We start from the raw sequence: 21,022 nt of genomic DNA, 5'->3' as shown, positions 1-21,022 counted from the left end.
ATTTACAGGCAGTGTGAGGAATAATAAATTATTTCATTTAGACTAAGATGAGTAATATTTAAGGAACTACACATACAGTGTGTAATGCAACATGTCAGATGTGTGGCATTCCTAATGTGATTTTGCGATGTGGTAGAGTGCTGATCGTGGGTCCAACAGTATCCAGCACTTTTTAGTGGATTAGTGGATTGACCTGTCAATGTGTTTAGCCATGGCATAGCACATCTTTCTTCTGACTAGCCTTGTAATCTGATGCTTTCTTCTGGGTGCAGTGTTTTTTGATGATCAATGTACACAAATACTATACTGTAGGTGACAAGCGAAGACTTGTTGGTGGTCCTCACGCATGCTCTGGGAGAGTAGAGAAGCTTCATCGGAATTCTTGGCTTCCAGTGTGTGATGCTGACTTTAACCAGCAGGATGCAGAGGTTGTGTGCAGCTGGGAGCTGGGCTGTGGTTCTCCTTTGGAGGTTCTGGGATCAGCTGCTTTTGGTAGAGCAGAGGGTTGCCTACTGTTTTTCCTCTGTAAATTCAGGTCACACTCAGGCTCGGCTGATGAACGGCTCAGATTCCTGTTCTGGTCGAGTGGAGCTCCAGTACCTCAGTGAGTGGGGTACAGTGTGTGATGTAAGCTGGGATATGAGAGCTGCCAGTGTCCTCTGTGCTCAGCTGAAGTGTGGGAGTTCTGTGGCTGTGTTGGGGTCAGACTGGTTTGGGGAGGGGAGTGGCCGGATCTGGGCTGATGTGTTTGATTGGCAGGGAAACGAAACACACCTGTTAAAATGTCCCATTTCATCATGGAGTCGAACTGCATGCTCTCATGAACAGTATGCTGGAGTTATCTGTAGTGGTGAGATCTTACAGTTGCAGTATAATAAATAACTGAAAGTTTATTACTCCCTCATTTTAAGCCAAGTAATATATTTTTTTCTCTTCAGGTTCTTCTCTGGCGTCTCATGAGGGAGGAGTGCGGTTATCTGGAGGGATGGAGTGTGAGGGGGAGGTGGAGGTGTTCTTCAGGCAGGACTGGAGGAGAGTTCTGCTGGACTCCTGGAGTGAGTCTGAGGCCTCTGTGGTCTGCAGACAGCTGGGCTGTGGTTCTGTACTCAACATCTCCAGCTCCTCTTCATCCAGTCCTGAACACAGCTACATGTGTGTGACTGGTTTCAACTGCTCTGGGAGTGAAGCTCATCTGAGGAACTGCAGCAGCTCACAAGCAGTTAACTGCAGCTCCACGGAACAGCTCTACATCACCTGCTCTGGTAAGCATTGCACAGTTAATATATGTATAATTTTATTTGTATGTATGATAACATGCAAAAGTGCCTCTATTATCCATATTTTTGAACATTTGAGAATAATTATTTGGCAAATATGAGTACATATACACAACACATATCTTGTGAAAGGAGTTTGAAAACATCTTTTGTATTTGTGTAAATTTTAGGTACATCTAACACAGTCCACAGCTCCATCAGGCTGGTTGGTTCTGGGGGAGACTGTGCAGGAAGGCTGGAGGTTTTCCACAGTGGATCATGGGGGACAGTGAGTGATGAATTGTGGGATATTGAGGATGCGCAGGTGGTCTGCAGACAGCTGCAATGTGGAGTCGCCCTCAGTGCTCCAGTACCGGTACCAGCCCGGTTTGGATCTGGAACTGGACCCATTTGGCTGAATGAGGTGGAGTGTGAGGGGAACGAGGCGTCTCTGTGGAACTGCAGATATCAGCTGTGTGGAGAGGATGAATGTGGACACAAGGATGATGTAGGAGTCGTGTGCTCAGGTACTTCGTATCTTGAATTGCTCAGTTTGTAATGATCTTATAATCAAGTACCAATGCCCTATCTATGTACAACTGGAGGTACATTTTGAATAATTAAAGAAGAAACTTTTGCACGTTTAAATCAATGTGCATAACTAGCTAGCTATCTTTCTCCCGCCAGAGTATAAAGAGATCAGACTGACTGAGGGCTGTGAGGGGAATCTGGAGGTGTACTATAATGGAACCTGGGGGAATGTGTGTGTAAATGGGATGACTGATGAAACGGCAAAATTGATCTGTCGAGAGCTGAACTGTGGAAGAACTGGCAGTGAGTCTTGGTCTAAAGCAAGAGTGGAATCAGCTCCTAACTGGCTGGATAATGTAAAATGTAGGAAACATGACTCCACTCTGTGGCACTGTCCATCTTCTTCCTGGGGGGAGAACAGGTGTGATAATCGCAATGAGGTTGCTTGCATTACCTGCTCAGGTAGGCAGATATGATGAGGTGTTAAAGACTTTAAAGAATGCTAGAACTAATGTAGTTTGTAATTGGAATTTCATAATATTTGATTTTTTGTCCTACCACAGAGAATGAAAATACACTAGATTTGACAAATTGGCTGTGTGATTCATCTCCTCATGAGAGACCGTGCTCAAGTAAGAAAACTTATCATTATCAAAATGATCATGTCTTTGATAAACTACATTTTCTTTCTTTTTGACTGCATGTTCTGCCAGCATGCTTTCACTAATAAGCAATTCTTGTCTTTGCTCGCACTGTTTTATTTGTAGTTTGCATATTGTTTTGCACTTTAACATATTTTAGATAACACTTCTACAGTGATATTTTTAACAAAGGTTTAGAGAGGGATTCTGGGTAATGGAGTCCATCAGAGTGTCTATGTAAGTCTGAGGAATTCAGGTGTAGACAGGACAGGTGTGGTGGATGGGGGTGGGTAATATGGCCCTAAAACAATATCACGATGTTTCATGGCATTTATCGCGATAACAGTACTCTTGGTGATATGACAAAACACTGAATTAAAGATATTATTTTAAAAATACACTACTGAAACAAAATAAAAATTAAATTCTGTTTTTGCATATGATATGGCACCCCCCAAACTACGATATAAAAAAATACAAGACTTTTTATCAGATGGTAACAGACATCAGTGATTAAGAAAGTCATGATACTATTAATGCACTCTATATAATCTATATAATTAATAATAAAGTAAAATGAATAATATTGGACAGATAAAAACAGCAACCCCAGTGGTGCCCTGCAGTGGTAATTAGGGGTGGGTGATATGGCACGATATTTCAGGGTATAGTATCGTTTTTTGCGCTTGATACGATATGGCACAGCCCTAGTGGTGGAAATAACAGGTGTAACAGACAGCTTGCTGAAGACAGACAAACTACACTCTATTAGAAGCAATATCTTATTTAAAAAAAAATATTAGTTTAAAAAAATCAACTGTTTCAACTAAAACGGTAAAACAAGGTAAGTGCTTTTTTTTTTTACTATGGCTACTTCTGTTTTTTTTTCTCCTGCTCTCTTCTGCTTGTACATATTTTTCATCTTACAATGCTTTTTTGTGGTTTACCACATCTCTATAAGAACATATTTCATCATACAGTATATACGACTGTTGTAAATGTTTGTAAGTCTTTGATGGATAATCATTTTTTCCCTCTGTGGTGTGTTTGTAGAGCACATTCCTCTGAGGCTGAGGGGAGGAGTAGGAAGCTGTTCTGGATGGCTGCAGGTGTATCATAATAAAACATGGGGGTCTGTATGTGGTGACCTCTGGGACATCAGGGATGCTCAGGTGATCTGCAGGCAGCTGGGTTGTGGGCCGGCGCTGAGTGCTAATAGAAGAGCTGTTGATGGTTCTGGTGGAGGAACTATCTGGATGAACAGAGTGAAGTGTAGAGGGAATGAGATTCACCTGTGGGACTGTCCTCATTCCCTGAAGATCCACACTGACTGCTCCCACAGTGCTGGAGTCACTTGTGGAGGTCAGAGGAACAGACACAACTGAATATATTTGCCTCCTAACTGTTACAGAAACTTTACACATGCTTGAGAAAAATACTTACATCACATTGTTATTTTATGCTCACTCACTAGGCTTCCTGTATCATACTTTGCCTTTAAATAATAAAAGAGGACAGATGGGACATTTTGTCTTGCAAGGTCAGGGACCACTTTTCTCCATTGTAAACAGGCTTGATAGCAACTTCGGTAACTATTGTTGATCATAATGTTGGTCACACACATTTGGTTTCCATCATTTAATAATTGTAATGTTTTTGGATAGAAAGGATAGAAAGCAACAATAGTGAGAGTCTGTATGTGCTTTGCACCAGTCTGTCTAGATCATTCTGTGTTTATAGACATTTCATATGTCATCTTCCATAATATTCATCACAAAATTATTCACATCCAATAAAAGGACTGTGTTCATGTATAAATTGTCTATACATTTTGTATATTTGTTTTTTAGATTCTCAACCACAGACAAGAAGAATCATACTTCCACAAACTCCTCCACCAGCTGTTCCCTCCATCTATCCAGTGTCTCTCCTGGTTCTGGGATATGTGCTCTTCCTGGCCTTAGTGCTTCTGGTTGTGCTGTTTTATCAGAACAGAGTGCTCAGGAGAGGTAGGGGGATTCAGAGATCATCTACAATCCACTTTCTGTACTTTCTCTAATCATCATTAGTACTTCAATCTGTCATCAGTCTTCTCTTCTACTGAACTGACTCCATGTTTCTCTCTGTCTCTCTCACAGTGATCTCTAAGAGGAGGAAGACTTCAGCTGAGCCTGTCTATGAGGAGATTGACACCAGGCTCATCCCTAAAAGAATTACTGTCTCAACTGAAAGTAAGAGTAAAATGTTTTTTTTTTTCTCTCAAAGCAGAAATGTCTGGTCTTTACAGAAATAATGTAGCAGTTAATCAAATACTTGTCAGATAACTCTCTTTTCATATTGTTATATTTTAGTGTTTAAATATTTAGTGTTTTTTTTGGAGATTTTCTTCCTTTGTTAATAAATTACACCAATTTATCTATCTTTTCTTCCCACTGAATAATGTTCTGAATAATGTATCTTCTCATTCAATAAAATGTATTTATAAAAGCTATTGGATAAAAAAACTTTTAACAATAATTTTAGTTTTCTTTGCTTTTTATTGTTCTATGTATTGCTCTTTTATTGCAACTTTAATATTCACTATCATAGGGCACTACCAGTATTTTCAGTTTCCAGTAGAGGGCAATGTTAGACTTTTAGACCCTGTGGATGTTTAGTTTCTGTAACAGTAATGCAAGATGATTGACAGGGATTATTTTATTGTTTGTGCATGGAGTTTCTGTAGGTTCACATGTGCTGTAGGTACCAAATGTGTAGCACCTCAAACTATCAAAATATGTTACTGTGCCTGTTTACTTTTTTGAGTTATTTCTGTGGCGAGAGGTCATGAGATCTTGGGGAAAAGGGAAAAGAAAGAAGAAAAAAAGGAAGAAATAGGGAGACACTTAAATCAGGCCCTCAAACCCACATTTACATTTTTTGTAACAAATAAATAGAAAACACAGACACAAGCAATAACAATGAAAAAAAAACACTTATTTAGAAAGCAATTTACAAAGCTTTGATCTGCTCTCCCTCTCCTCTCCTCCTCTTTACATCCTGGAAGCCTCCTTCTGCTGATCTTCCTCTTTCGGGTGGGGATGGAGACGGTGGAGTGGCAAGTGCTGCTGCTTGAGCTCCAGGACACTGAAGATGCTGGGTCTTCGGGGACTGGGCCTGAATTTACAGAAGAGAAAGATCTGTAGATTTACTTTCACATAGTTACTGTAGTCCTGTAATAGTTTATCCAAATAAGAAGATCTACAGTTCTCCATAGTTCATACATTTGTCGCATTAACCTACACTGCTTTTAGCTTGTATGGGATCCTGGGCAAACCCCTGATTCAGCACTTCTCTCATACCATTTTATACACTGCCTGTATTTGTAATTAATGTACTAAACTAGAAATGTCAAAAAAGTAACCAAATAAATAACTTTACTGCAGGATACACACTATCATGATGAAATAATAGAATTAGTAAAACAACTATTTTTTTTAAACAAGCAAGCCTGGATGAAAATGTTCAGAACAGAGAATTAAGAATGACAAGTATTTAAAATTAAGTACAGATACAGTCCAGCATTTATTCTGACAGGTGACTTTAATTTAGTTTTAGTCTTTTGTTTGTCACACTTTAGTCATTTAGTCAACAAAACATTTTAGCCTAGTCTAGTCAAATAAAAAGTATGTATTACATTTATGGTTTTACTGTTTTAGATGTGTATTATTTATTGCTAATATTTATTAAAACACCAGCTTTTAAGTTTTGTTTCATTTAAATTAAGCACAAGTTATTTAAAACAAGGTGTATGTATGGACATATTGACAATTTAAAGAACAACTCCCAGGTTCAGATGATGCAAAAATGAAAGACAACCAAAACTGAGATAAAATGGCAATACTGCTAATTAGGGCTGCCACAAACGATTATTTTTATAGTCGACTAATCACCGATTATTTTTTATGATTAGTCGACTAATCGGATCATACGTTAATTGAATATAAAACACAGTTTATCACAATAGAATGCAGCTGCTATTATACAACCATCATTAGATTTCAGCTATATGCTAACTAAAAATAAAAACAATTAAAATCATAGTTCATTAAACCTTTAATGAAATATGCAGCTTGTTGTAACAGACAATTATTTTACTGTTTAGCATAAAGTGTAAACAACTGTGTAAAATAAGGATAAGGCACTGGCATTTATGAAACATCTCAACCGTGAGGTTGTTTGAACTATTATGAAAAAAAAGTATATTAATAAAAAATGCCTCTCTGTCCAGATATTGTGTACATTACCGTCTCTCTGTCGCACTCAGTGTGTCTTTAGTTTCTGCCCGATCTTGTTTTTCTGCCAGTTCTTGGGCTCCCTATCTCTTTATAAAGGCGTTTTTCCCTGTCCGCGTCCCAATTCACTAGCCAGGGCAGCGGTCTGCACAGATCTGAATTGCAGAGGAGAGCGTTTGGTGATTTTACACCACACATGACTGATCTGTGAGTTTACTGCACCGAAAAGCACTGAAAACAGAAGCCACTGTCAGAATGAAATCCTTCTCTGTAGTTTATCGGTTTGGGACGGCATTTGTGACAACGTCCGGGTCCGGATCGCGGTCCGCCTATTAGTGACCTCTGTTTTAAAGCTATCAAGATGAGTAAGTTAAGTACTAAGTTAACGCTCTGTTTACGCTAATTTTAGCAGCTAAATAGCAATTTAGCTTCTTCGTCATTTAATCAGCCACAACATGCCTCCTTTTCAGGTGCTCGTGCATCGCGGTTGTGCTGCCGAGGAATGCAAGTTCTTCATTGCAGATATTGCATTGCACGCGTTTCACTTTTATTTTCTTGGTGATCCCACACTTTTGAGTTCTGTAGCGGGGTAGCCATGAAACCAGAGCCTGTCTGTATAATGTCCTGAGATGTCGTCCACTACCTACCCCGGTTTCCACTACTGCGCATGTGCGTCCAGGACAGAAAGGCAGTCGCAGCAGTTTGGAGTGCAAAAACAAAGAAAAAAAAAAAAAAAACGACTAATCGACTATTAAATTAGTCGTCGACTATTTTAATAGTCGACATAATCGTGACTAGTCGACTAATCGTGGCAGCCCTACTGCCCTACTTCATTTTAACAGTTTCTCAACTAGAATCTCTCCTTTACTCACAGCTAAATTGGTGTACTCTCATTATACATATATGTATATGATATATATGTGTGTGTGTGTGTGTATAATAAAATAGCATTTTAAAATCTAAGAACTTGCTGACAAATATGATTCATCTTTATTCTGAAGTGCTCAGAATAGCAGAGGACTGACAGCTTAGGTACCATACTAATGCATACATAACTACATAGGTAGTTAGTTATCTATATTGTAATACGTTTTTCACAGTCATTACATTGCAAAAAACTAAATCTTAGCAAGTGAAATTATCTAAATTTAAGGCAATAAATCTTATTTTCTTCTCTGATAAGACTTTTTGTCTTACTAAGCATGGTGTAAGTGTTAGATTATTTTGCTTATTTTAGGGATAATTATCTTAATCATTCTTACTTAGAAGTTGTACCTTATTTTAAGTAATTTGAACTCAAAATAAGCACAATTAAGCAGCAATCAAGTTATTCTGTGTCCATAAACAGTGACTTTTTTTGCTTGATTTAGGTGTTACTTCACTCATTTTGAGACTTTGCCATTGCTTTTTTGTAAGAAATCTTACTAAGAAAATGTTGCTTACCCGATTGGCAGATTTGTTTTGCTTAATACATATATTTGTCTTAATTTGAATATATTTTATCTCTAGTTTTTTTTTTTTTTTTTTTTTGCAGTGTAGTGTAAACTGCACTGTGAAGTTTTAAATTAAGGGATGAAATTAGTCCCCCTGTGTTAAAAAAAAGCTTCTTTTACCCGGTGAAAATAGTCACACTTCCATTACATTATGCTAACATTACTTTGTTTTAAAGCAACTGACCTATGAAGATAGTGAGCCAAATTTAGGTCGAGCCAAGTTTATGAAACTACACACTTTTACTGCAGTACAGATTTACACTCTCTACTAAATAATCCATCTCAAAAGCAGAAAAAACATACTTTATACTGGGAGGCTATATCGTTAAATATAGGGAGTATAGGGAATGTTTTCTTCTGATTTTGAGCTGGACTTTTTAGCAGGGTCAACATTACTGGCTTTCAGGAGCCTAATCTTTAAATTCTTAACAATTAGCTATATTGTAGCGAAGCTGCTTTTATATTCTGTTCACTGTGAATTCACTGTTCTGTTCTGTGCTGGGCTTGTGATTGGGGTAGGGGGAGGGGCAGAGCTGGAAAGCCCGTGTGTGTGTGTGTGTGTGTGTGTGTGTGTGTGTGTGTGTGTGTGTGTGTGTGTGTGTGTGTGTGTGTGTGTGTGTGTGTGTGTGTGTGTGTGTGTGTGTGTGTGTGTGTGTGTGTGTGTGTGTGTGTGTGTGTAAAGGGAGAGAGAGAGAGAGAGAGAAGAGCTGCCCGTGAGTGTGTGCTGAGAGCTAGAGTTAACCAGTTAGCACTAGCCTTTTGTTATTTTTCGTAGTGATTGGCATAACAGCTCTTTTAGATGAACTGAACCATTAGAATAAGTTCACTAAAAAGATGGGAGACGGAAAGGTCTCCCGTTTTTTTTTTACAAGTGTTGTAAAAATATATATAAATAACAAATATTGAAATATGTAACTAAATGTTGGGTTTATTATACGATATCGTATAATAAACCCAACATTTAGTTACATATTTCAATATTTGTTATTTATATATATTTTACAACACTTGTAAAAAAAACGGGAGACTTTTCTTATTATGTTATTTGTAATGTGATTTATATATATATAAATCACATTACAAATAACATAATACAAAAAATAAGTATGAACTTCTGCAACATAGATATTACATTAAGAGCAAATTAACATAAAAAAATTTACATTCAGAAGAAAGTATCAACTTCAATGTGCAATCAAATTGAAAATAAATAGCGTAACTGTAGTGCAAAACAAAAGGTCAAGAAACTAAAATAAATACATATAAATAAAACAAAGACACATCCATACGCTCACTGTTGTGGGTGCAGAACAAATTAAATCCAAACAGGATCATCATGATAAAGGTGGCCTTATGCCCTTTACTTCAGAAACTTTGTCTATTGGTTATGAATATGCTTGTTATACAACTATTATTACTAATAGTAATAATATTATAAAAAAATAACCACGATAACAATATACGTTATTATTACTATTACCAGGCCTCAACCTTGTTTTTCTTTCTCGAGAGCGCCAGCCCTGATAACAGTTCAGTGAGTGACCGAATCACTGAGTGAACGAGAGCACCAGCCCTGATAACAGTTCAGTGAGTGAAGGAATCACTGAGCATTGAGCAAGTTTCCTCGCAATGAGAGTCTCCGCCACCAGATTCGCCGGTGATTCAGTGATTCACAGACCACACAGTTCCCCTGCCGGCCTGTGGGGTTGCTGCTGAGCTTAACTACTGAACTGAGAAATGAACGAATCAGCTGTGGAAGTGATTGGATTCAGTTCGTTCACTCAAATGATTCGTTCATTCGAACGAATCGTTCATTCGAACGAATCGTTCATGAGCGACACAACACTAATTTTTCGGCGTGGTTGCGGCCTACAGCAACCTGTGTTCTAAGTTAAGTCAATAAAGCGACTTAAACTGCCTACTCGGTCCTTCTTTCAGAGTCCAGGCGGACGCTACAATATATTTAAAACCCCTTCAGTCCAGTAACAGCTGTCTTGGCAATGAAAGCTATATGAGTCTCGTGGCTCGAGTTTATGGGGCGTTTGGGGACAGTAGAACCAAAACAGCTTAGCTATGTAAGTTAGTTTGCTAACTTACGGAGCTACTTCATGACGCAGATTAGTCCATTCGTCATTAAATTATCATACAGTGCAAAGAAGAAATGTTGTGTTCAGATGATGTGGTAAACTATTCATCTACATGTTGTTCTTTCTTAGCTATTCATGTGATTTTCTCTATCATTAACAGGGTGGTGAGCTTCCTGAGGGCTTTGAGGATAGTTATCCTGGTGCGTGTCTTTCGTCTGGCCTCTCAGAAGAAAGATCTGGAGAAGGTCACTAGAAGAAAGGTGAGGATCTAAATGGGTGCTGGCCATCATTCTTTTATTTTAATTAAATTATATCAATTATTCATATAGATTCTAATGAAATGTTAAACTTAATTACAGTTTGATTATTTCATCATGATTCAGAGAGAATTAAATAAAAAAATTAAACATTTTGATGTATTTAGAAATAGGTTGGAAAATTATTAAAATCCATCAAAACCTTTTAAAATACACCCAAGTTACTGTTTGTATGCTGATTTGTGGCATTTGTGAATCTTGCAGGTATCTGAGAACAAAAGGCGGTAACAAAAAGGATGGATTTGAATTGGATCTCACCTATGTCACAGGTTGGGATGCTTTACCTAATTATGTAATCTTATTTGAATCTAGATTTTCTGCTTATGGTTTGGGATCCAATAGTTAATAATGTTTGTTGCCATGTCTTTTCCCTCACCTGGAAAGCAGGCACTCTACAGAAATCCCATAAAAGTAAGCTTAACAATTAAGAAAATAAAATAAAACTGAAAAGTCTGTAGAAGGCAATTATTTTAGCTGAATTATTGATTTAAACAGATTTTTATGTAACAATGTTACAATTTGCTGTATTTAGGAAGCTGCCATATTTCTGGACACAAAGCATCCCGATCATTACAGAGTTTACAATCTCTGCAGTAAGTTAGATCATATAATATTATATTATATTGCTGGAGACACTCAATAAATGAGTGGTGCTGAGCATAGCTTTGGTCTTGTTTCAGGTCAAAAAGGCTACGATCCGCTGTTCTTCCATTACAGAGTGCAACGAGTGATGATTGACGACCATAACGTACCGTCATTAGAGTAAGTAATGAGCAGCACTTTACTCAAATGCTTCTTCTGCCGTTAACGTTGTGTTCCATTTAGCTTTTATGTTGGATGTTGGAGCTGGGAATAACTTCACACCTGAGTCGACAACGTTCTGTTAAAATAACTGTACAAAATATGTCGAAAAAATGTCTTACCCTATAAGTGAAACTTGCACCTGTACATAACTAGCTATTATTGAGGTGTATATGAAGCACTGTGGAACAGGGTCATGAAAAACCTGGAAAGGTCAAGGAACTTGAAAATAGTAATTTTCAGGCCTGGATAAGTTTTGGAAAAAAACAAAAAAACAAACAAAGTCAAAGTCAAATTTACTCTTTGTGATCTTTGTGTTTCCATTTATTGACTCTGTTTATCGACTCCGTTTATCGACTCTGTTTATCGACTGAGAAAAGCTATTTAAAAAATAATTTGATAACTTGATTGGAGTTTCAGATGGAATATAACTGTAAATTCACAGAGAAAAATCTAGGTGTTTAGGATGTAATTAAGCTCTTGCTCTCTTCCACTCTTTGGGAAGCATATTGGTTATATATGCAAGTAAATTACCAGTAATGGTGACAAGAAGGCAACATTTAAACAGATGCATTTAAAAGCTGTTAAAAAATAAAGAATCTACACGATATAGACACAACCTAAACATATTCCCTGACAGCCAGATATATGCCAAATTAGTTTTATTTAAAAATTGATTCTGTTCAAAGTTTTAAACAGAAGATTCTATATCATGTTTGATGAAAGTGTGAAATACTGTTTACAGGTTAAACATTAGAAATGTTTACCAAATGTTTATGGGCCTGAGCTGATTAATACATCAGTGCAGAGTGAAGTAATTTAGCCCTACATTATGGAGCGCTCAGAATTTGACACATTTTATTATTGAAGATTGTGTCTTAGCATTGCTTAAATAAATGTTTTTTTTAATTATTTAAATATATTTAATGTAAATATAGGCCTACTATAATCAGTTTTGATATACATTCTTGTCTACTCTGATGTTTTAAACACGCTATGGTCATTAAAATGTGCTGCGAAAGCATAGAAAAGGCACAGAAAATAATTTAAATTTATAGGTTAACACTATTTGTAATCTACATGTGTATACATATTTTACCCTTGTTTTCTTTTTTTCCAGAGGGAATTATAAAATAAGCTAAAGACTTTCATGTTTACTACAACTTAATTATTAATCATGTACCAGTGTTTTATAGCAAATGTAACCAAAAAATGTCCCACATTATATGTCCCAGGTTATAATTTTTTGCATTGTCAGCGATACCAGACGCACATTCACACACACAATGGAAACATGAACAGCTAGACGTGCTAATGAAACGTAAAATACTACTGCTTTTACTACTGTTGATGTTTGGTGCAGCCATCTTGCGTTCTGAACTTGTGGGTTTATTCCAGTTGAAATGTTCTACTTAGAACTTGGAAATTTCCAGTTCTGAATTCCTACTTCAGATGGAATGCAGTATAAGGATTCACATTAGAGCTCGACCCAACCTGCCTAGAGCATTAAAACTGAGCTTTTAAAAAACATTTTCGTTCTGTTTAGAATGAGTGAAGAATGAATAAGACCTATTATTTAAGAAAAATATTATTAATTATTAGGAACAGATCTCCAAAAGATTATAACATGAACAATGCAAACAATGATCCAAAGGCCTAAACATTAGGCTACAACAATATCTGAATGACTTTCCTCTAATCTAGTATAATATAACATGGTTTAAGAAAAGAAAATAAATTATTTTATAATTTTATTTATAATTTTTTCCCATTTTCTCCCCAATTTACACAGCCAACCCACTCGTTAGGACTCCCCCTATCACTAGTAATGCCCCAACACACCAGGAGGATGAAGACTAGCACACTCTTTCTCCGATACATGTGAAGTCAGCCACCGCTTCTTTTCGAGCTGCTGCTGATGCAGCATTGCCAAGCAGCCAGCACATTTGGAGGAAAGCGCAGCGGCAGGTGAAGTGCGTAATATGGACAGTGTGCACTTTGCACTTGTGCAACTTTTTTTTAAAAACAGTTTGATTTGTTTCTGCTATATTTTGATTCATAGCTTTATATAAAATGAAAATAACTTATAACTATATTATTTTCTTTAGCCCGAGGAACCTGAGGAAAGTGGTGGGAAATCTCGAGCCAGGTCAGACCTTGGGTTGGGTTTGGGCAGAGAACCTAAGCTCTTATTCACATATTGAACTTTGTGTTATTGTGTTCTCAGTGACATGTTGAACTACACTGCCAGTTTGAGGGAATGTCATTGCCATCCACTGCAAAGGAGGCAAAGGTGATGCTGAAGTTTTCACTGATTTAAAGACATCATCAATGTTTTCTATATGTATTTGATTTGATTTTTAGGTTAACCCATCACCATAGTTGTTCAGCTGAATGTCTAAAGCCATATCCAAACTGGATTCACTTATTCATTTTAGCTGAGGAGGTTTTTTTTTCACGGGTACGATGGTGTGTACATGGTTGATTGACAGCGTTTAGTGCGCAGGTACTGTATTTCTCCTGAGGTGAGGTGAATGTGTATGTATATATTCAGTGTGTCAGAACTGCTCCTTTTGTTTCTGCTGTGCTCAGTTGAAGACTGAGACCAAGTAGTTAAACATACAGCTCTGGGGAAAAAAATGGTTTTCATGCATCTTGGCATGTTCTCCTCCACCAGTCTTACACACTGCTTTTGGATAAGTTTATGCCATTCCTGGTGCAAAAATTCAAGCAGTTCAGTTTGGTTTGATGGCTTGAGATTATCCATCTTCCTCTTGATTATATTCCAGAGGTTTTCAATTAGATTTTTAAGTGGTTTCTTTTTTTCCCAGAGCTGTATGTCTGCACTCTCCTACAAAAGTATTGAAACACTGAGGCCAATTGATTTTTTTTTTTCTTCTGCTCTAGTGAAAACATTTTGGTGTAACAAAAATATAATTTAAAGATGAATATTGAAGACAAATTGGTAAGTTCGGACAAAAGCTGAATTGTTGACCTTTTGTCTCCAATTCATCTTTTAATGTCAAACCCAATTTGTTTTCAGTCTAAAGCAGAAATAAAGAAATGAGACTGACTTATCAAGTACTTTTGGGGGGCAGTGTATGTTTAGGGGCTGTTTCCTGTGTAGTTCCAATTAAAATCTGCAGTCAGTCTGCTCCTTTCAGAGTGACTGCACTGTTATGTGTATTGGTTATGTAATTTAATGCTCCTGGGCATTGCTGTGTTTGTTGTGCAGGTGTGGGAAAGGGCAATGGCAGTGATCTGAAGGTGCGGATCATAGTGAAAAGAGAGCAGGTGTTCCAGTGTGTCTGTGCCACGCAGACGAACTGTAGGGTAAGCTAACTTTTAAAGGTTTTCTACAGTATAAAACTGTATTTACTTCCTCATAGTCAAATGACAAGAGTAGTTTCAGTACAAAAAAGTGAAAAACTGTGAACCTTAAACACAGTGGTTTCCTAATTAAAACCAGAGCTATATGGCATATCCAGAACAGACATGTGAAGTGGGCTAATCCCACAACCCCTAAATGATTTAGTAGTTTAGGGTGATTTCACACCTACTTTTATTATTTGTCAAAATAAACTGTTCATATTTACGTGTAGTGCTGTTTGATTGGACATGGGTGGTGAGTACAGTTATCACAACTGCAATGAGACTGCTGAGAACTGTTGGTCTGAACTCTGAATTGGTTGGTTTGTGATGAGATCTGACCTTGATCCAACCCATCTGTCAAGCATACTCAGTTTTAAGATGTGGAGTCAGTCAAATGAACACATGCCACCTCTGCTGTTGTTCCATGTTAAACTGCACAGAAATCTGTTTACTTTCTTGCTCCCAGCCAAGACAGCTCTGACCAACAACCAAAGAGATTACAAAGATTGTTGTGACTCATTTTGGTGAGCTTGAATTTTATCCTCTGTTAAAACAACAAACCATGAGGGAAATGCTCCAAGAGAATCAATTAATTACCTGACTTGGACCAGAGCAAACAAACTATAGTGTGAAAAAACAGCCTTACATACACTATTAAAAGATTTTGTACATACATACACTAGTGAAAGCGTTTGTGAATCGGTATCATCTTAACCCCAAATCATATTTTAAATATGTACTAAAGAACAACTTTTAAATATTCAATAAGCTCATAATATTGAACCTTTAAAGACAGTAGCAGCCCACTAAAACATAAATCACATTGTAATTGTTGGGAAAGGTCTTTCAGATGTTTGTCTTATGTTCCTTTGTGTTTATTTTACTGTTCGCTCATATACTGTGTTCTCATATTTTACCAGCTGTTCCCAGATACTGAAAACAATGCCGTGGTGATCAGCTTTCAGGAAGGGCCAGTGGTTTGTGGTGATGTTAAGGTCATGTTTGAATCCAGGGCTGTAAGTTCCCAATCTATTGTAATGTAAGAATGATTTTATGGACATCGTTTTTTCCAGTTGTTTGGCAAAATGTTTTTTCTCTATTGTTCTCTATGCCCAGGGTCTTCCAAAGGGGTATGAGGACTATCCTTTCTATTTCTGGTTCAACACTTCATTTGTAGAGAACAACAGGTGAGGTTTTTGCTGTCCATTGTCCTCAGAAGCAGACACTGGCTTTGTTTACCTACCAGACCACTCTGGTTTTAGATTTTATATATAAAAATGCCAGGCCACTTAATTCATTAATTAGAATATTTTGATATTTTGTCCCCTCTCAGTTTAGTAAACATTACTGCTTTCAGTGTAAAAGGAAAAATCATATGGACTGCTGCTTGAATGCAATCTATAATGCTTTGGTCCCAAAACAGGCTCTATCTGTCAAGGGAGGAACTGGACAACCCACGTAAGTCCAAAACCTGGGACATCTACAAGGAGGACTTTGGTGTGACTGTGTCTTTCAGTGACCCTGCACTTATGTAGCAGACGACACTTGCTTGTGTATCTCAACTAAAACCGTTAAGCCCTGCACAAGGTCTAAATCTTTGCTCTAATGTAGGTTTTCACACACTTATAAAAGGTGAGTGATGTTTAGGGATTGGATTCGGGCATATTGTGCCCCTAAAGCTATAGCTATAGCTATATAACCTCAACTTTATGTCCATCCCCCATCTTCACTGTAAGAGCTTTTTACTGAGCCGTGCATACATCACAATATTATGCATTTGTTTGTCAAATGTTTTTTTGTCTTTAAATGAAGACAAATGTTTGTGTCAGTTTAGCATATTATGCTTCCAAAATGTAAATCTTACTCTTTAAGCTTGAGTGTACATCAAATAAAGCAATCGAGGCTGCCACTGTGAAATGGTCAATGGTTATGTGTGCAGAAACATTTTTTTGTAGTACACATGTATTGAAATAAATACTAATGTCTCTGTAACACTTGTCTGTCTCTTTTTTGAATTAACAACTGATCTGGGTTGCTGAATTTCTGCAATTGTTTTTAAGGATAGATCTGAGTGACTTGTTTTTTTAGAAGTAAAAAGTCTGGTCTTACAGGTGGGCATGCAACTCTAAACTCTTTAGAATCAGCAGTTTTAGAGGTGACCTTTTTCAGAAGCGCTGTCAGTTCCATTCTCATATAAAAGGCTTAAAATCAAATCTCAAATGTGCAGCTTACATAGTACATTTTTTATGTACTATGTAATTGTGTAGAACACAAACTGTATAAACCCAAAATTTAATTCTAGAATTGATATACACTATCTGCTGCTGTCAGTACAAATGGATGGCTGGATCAAAAATCAGAGGGAAAATATTAAACTGGGGATTCACAAAAATGCTTTTTCTTAAGTTCTTAAGTTTATACTTAACTTAAGAGGTCTGTTTTGGTTATTTTTCTTAATGTTTATTTTGTACCAAAAAAATGGAATAATAATATATATACCTTTTATGATGCACTCACATTTCAGTGCTTGGTTTGACTCTGTTTTTTTATTTTCCTAATGTTTTCTTAAGCCTTCACATCAGTGTATCAGCACTGGCATTCAGAGCCCCTTATTCACCATCGTACTCCATTGGACATTTCAGGGACAACAGCCTTTTTTGCCCAATTATAAACACTCTTCTTGTAAAAGTTATCCAGACATAGGTAAAAAAAACAAAAAAACAACAACAGTTGAACTATAAAGTATTGAAAGACTAGGATACTAAAAGCCAGTAATGTTAGCCCTGCTTTATTTGTCTCACTATCTTTATATATCAGTTGCTTTAAACATTATAATGTTAAGCATAATTTTATTTATAAATTTAAATAGAACAAAACATAAATGTTGTTTTAATAAACGTTAGCAATAAATAATCTCAAAATAACACATCTAAAATACAGCAGACTAATAGTTTAAACCATTAAACCCAGCCTTTCATTGAGCTGAGAGAAAATTAAGTGTGCTGTTCAATTTCCAACGTTAAGAAATGGGTTAGACAAGCTATACTAATGCACCATCCATCATCAGCAGTTCAGCTGTGACTTTTGGAAGAAACCAAAGTCAATGGAAAAGAGCTGGGGGGGTGGGGGAGGATGTCTGAGATTTAATATAACAATATTATTTTAATATAACTCTTCATAGTTAATTATTATACTTACTCTGAATTACATAAGAGTGCTAGTAAAATATACATAAAAAAATGTATATATATATATATATATATATATAAACATTTCGGCCACCGTAGCCCCCACACCTAGTTTTGAATGGTCGTGTCTCCCCTGATTCAGTCAGTAACAACAAGACGGTCGCCCTTTTCTTCGGGATCTTCAGGGAGTTTGCAGGAGGTGTAATTTATGGGGAACAATCATTAATGTTGGGTTAAATAATCTAGTGTTTTTTCACTCTGGTGCTGAAGGTCCGCTGCGCTGCTCTTTACTGTTTCCCCTTTACTCTGTTTTCATTAAAAGCCCCTCAGTCTTAAAACAGCGGCAGTAAAACAGGCGGAGCGGTGGGCCTTCAGCAGCAGTAGTGATAACCCTGCCGGTGTAGAGTGGAGCAGCGCGAAGGGAGCTCTTTCAGTCCCGGTGAGTAATTTAGCTAGCTGGCTCTCGGTGAAGCGCGGTCTTATTATAATACTTAACTACAGCGTGGTGAGACTATTTAAACTGAAGCGTGTTAATGGCGAATAACGCTGTAAGATAGCTAAGGCTAGCGAGCTACGGTGGAGCTGGCTAAGCTAATTAGCTTAGCCAGCTCCACCGTAGCTCGCTAGCCTTAGCTTCAGTTAGCCCGATTACCTGCAGCAGCTGCCCGTTCAGAAAAAAACCCACAACCAGCGCTGTTTAAGAGCTGCTTTACGAGCTTCTCTCCCAGCATAGGGTGTGTTTTTCTCAATCAGCAGCTGCTTTTAAACCACGCTGTAGTTTAGTAATAAGATCGCGCTTCACCGAGAGTTGAAACAGCCAGTTAAATTACCTAACAGGGCTGAAAGAGCTCCTCGGTTCTCCGGTCTAATTCGGTCTAAATAAACCCAAACACCTTTGGTTTATTTAGATTTAAGTTAGCAGTTTGTTCTCTTTAGACAAAAAACGAAAATAAGAATAAAATAAAATAAAAAATGAAAAATAAAAAACAATAAAAAAAAAAATAATAATAAAAAAAATAATAATAAAAAAATAAATAAATAAATAATAAAAAAATAAATAATAATAATAAAAAAAAAATAATAATAATTAAAAAAAAAATAAGGGGGGCGCAGTCTGCGCATGCGCCAGATTTTGCGGCCGCGCATGCGCAGAAGACCGCAAAAAATCGGTCCACTGCGCATGCGCGGCCGCAAAATCTGGCGCATGCGCAGTGGACCGATTTTTTGCGGTCTTCTGCGCATGCGCGGCCGCAAAATCTGGCGCATGCGCAGTGGACCGATTTTTTGCGGTTTTCTGCGCATGCGCGGCCGCAAAATCTGGCGCATGCGCAGTGGACCAATTTTTTTGCGGTCTTCTGCGCATGCGCCAGATTTTGCGGCCGCGCATGCGCAGAAGACCGCAAAAAAATCGGTCCACTGCGCATGCGCGGCCGCAAAATCTGGCGCATGCGCAGTAGACCGATTTTTTTGCTGTCTTCTGCGCATGCGCGGCCGCAAAATCTGGCGCATGCGCAGTGGACCAATTTTTTGCGGTCTTCTGCGCATGCGCGGCCGCAAGATCTGGCGCATGCGCAGAAGACCGCAAAAAATCGGTCCACTGCGCATGCGCGGCCGCAAAATCTGGCGCATGCGCAGAAGACCGCAAAAAATCGGTCCACTGCGCATGCGCGGCCGCAAAATCTGGCGCATGCGCAGTGGACCGATTTTTTTGCGGTCTTCTGCGCATGCGCCAGATTTTGCGCCGCGCATGCGCAGTGGACCGATTTTTGCGGTCTACTGCGCATGCGCGGCCGCAAAATCTGGCGCATGCGCAGACTGCGCCCCCCTTATTTTTTTTATTATTATTATTTTTTTTATTATTATTATTTATTTTTTTATTATTTTTTTATTTATTTATTTTTTTATTATTATTTTTTTTATTATTATTTTTTTTTTTTATTGTTTTTTATTTTTCATTTTTTATTTTATTTTATTCTTATTTTCGTTTTTTGTCTAAAGAGAACAAACTGCTAACTTAAATCTAAATAAACCAAAGGTGTTTGGGTTTATTTAGACCGAATTAGACCGGAGAACCGAGGAGCTCTTTCAGCCCTGTTAGGTAATTTAACTGGCTGTTTCAACTCTCGGTGAAGCGCGATCTTATTACTAAACTACAGCGTGGTTTAAAAGCAGCTGCTGATTGAGAAAAACACACCCTATGCTGGGAGAGAAGCTCGTAAAGCAGCTCTTAAACAGCGCTGGTTGTGGGTTTTTTTCTGAACGGGCAGCTGCTGCAGGTAATCGGGCTAACTGAAGCTAAGGCTAGCGAGCTACGGTGGAGCTGGCTAAGCTAATTAGCTTAGCCAGCTCCACCGTAGCTCGCTAGCCTTAGCTATCTTACAGCGTTATTCGCCATTAACACGCTTCAGTTTAAATAGTCTCACCACGCTGTAGTTAAGTATTATAATAAGACCGCGCTTCACCGAGAGCCAGCTAGCTAAATTACTCACCGGGACTGAAAGAGCTCCCTTCGCGCTGCTCCACTCTACACCGGCAGGGTTATCACTACTGCTGCTGAAGGCCCACCGCTCCGCCTGTTTTACTGCCGCTGTTTTAAGACTGAGGGGCTTTTAATGAAAACAGAGTAAAGGGGAAACAGTAAAGAGCAGCGCAGCGGACCTTCAGCACCAGAGTGAAAAAACACTAGATTATTTAACCCAACATTAATGATTGTTCCCCATAAATTACACCTCCTGCAAACTCCCTGAAGATCCCGAAGAAAAGGGCGACCGTCTTGTTGTTACTGACTGAATCAGGGGAGACACGACCATTCAAAACTAGGTGTGGGGGCTACGGTGGCCGAAATGTTTATATATATATATATATATATATATACATTTTTTTTATGTATATTTTACTAGCACTCTTATGTAATTCAGAGTAAGTATAATAATTAACTATGAAGAGTTATATTAAAATAATATTGTTATATTAAATCTCAGACATCCTCCCCCACCCCCCCAGCTCTTTTCCATTGACTTTGGTTTCTTCCAAAAGTCACAGCTGAACTGCTGATGATGGAT

At 37.8% G+C, this 21,022-nt stretch overlaps 1 protein-coding gene across 15 annotated transcripts in view; it reads left to right on the top strand.

Annotated features, from left to right (window-relative positions):
* The window catches only part of LOC125782698 (deleted in malignant brain tumors 1 protein-like), a 30,197-nt gene extending 13,433 nt beyond the window's left edge, over window positions 1–16,764 (top strand). For 3 of the 15 annotated variants that reach the window (XM_049467471.1, XM_049467472.1, XM_049467468.1), the window contains 9 exons: window positions 536–850; window positions 939–1,262; window positions 1,448–1,783; window positions 1,944–2,249; window positions 3,482–3,790; window positions 3,903–3,968; window positions 4,279–4,437; window positions 4,567–4,659; window positions 5,475–6,105. In XM_049467471.1, coding sequence (XP_049323428.1) covers window positions 536–850; window positions 939–1,262; window positions 1,448–1,783; window positions 1,944–2,249; window positions 3,482–3,790; window positions 3,903–3,968; window positions 4,279–4,437; window positions 4,567–4,659; window positions 5,475–5,488 — 1,922 coding nt within the window. In that variant the 3' untranslated portion in view covers window positions 5,489–6,105. Of the gene's footprint in view, window positions 1–535; window positions 851–938; window positions 1,263–1,447; window positions 1,784–1,943; window positions 2,250–3,481; window positions 3,791–3,902; window positions 3,969–4,278; window positions 4,438–4,566; window positions 4,660–5,474; window positions 6,106–10,442; window positions 10,544–10,803; window positions 10,869–10,983; window positions 11,011–11,131; window positions 11,193–11,279; window positions 11,362–13,192; window positions 13,550–13,627; window positions 13,694–14,635; window positions 14,734–15,692; window positions 15,789–15,888; window positions 15,960–16,195 lie in introns of those variants that run through there. The other 12 variants (XM_049467477.1, XM_049467476.1, XR_007425437.1 and 9 more) reach the window with 11 other exon arrangements.
* Window positions 16,765–21,022: the final 4,258 nt, after the last annotated feature.

Source organism: Astyanax mexicanus, chromosome 18 (assembly GCF_023375975.1).
Source record: "Astyanax mexicanus isolate ESR-SI-001 chromosome 18, AstMex3_surface, whole genome shotgun sequence".
NCBI classification, from domain to species: Eukaryota; Metazoa; Chordata; class Actinopteri; order Characiformes; family Acestrorhamphidae; genus Astyanax; species Astyanax mexicanus.
This window is presented reverse-complemented; position numbering and strand designations above follow the sequence as displayed.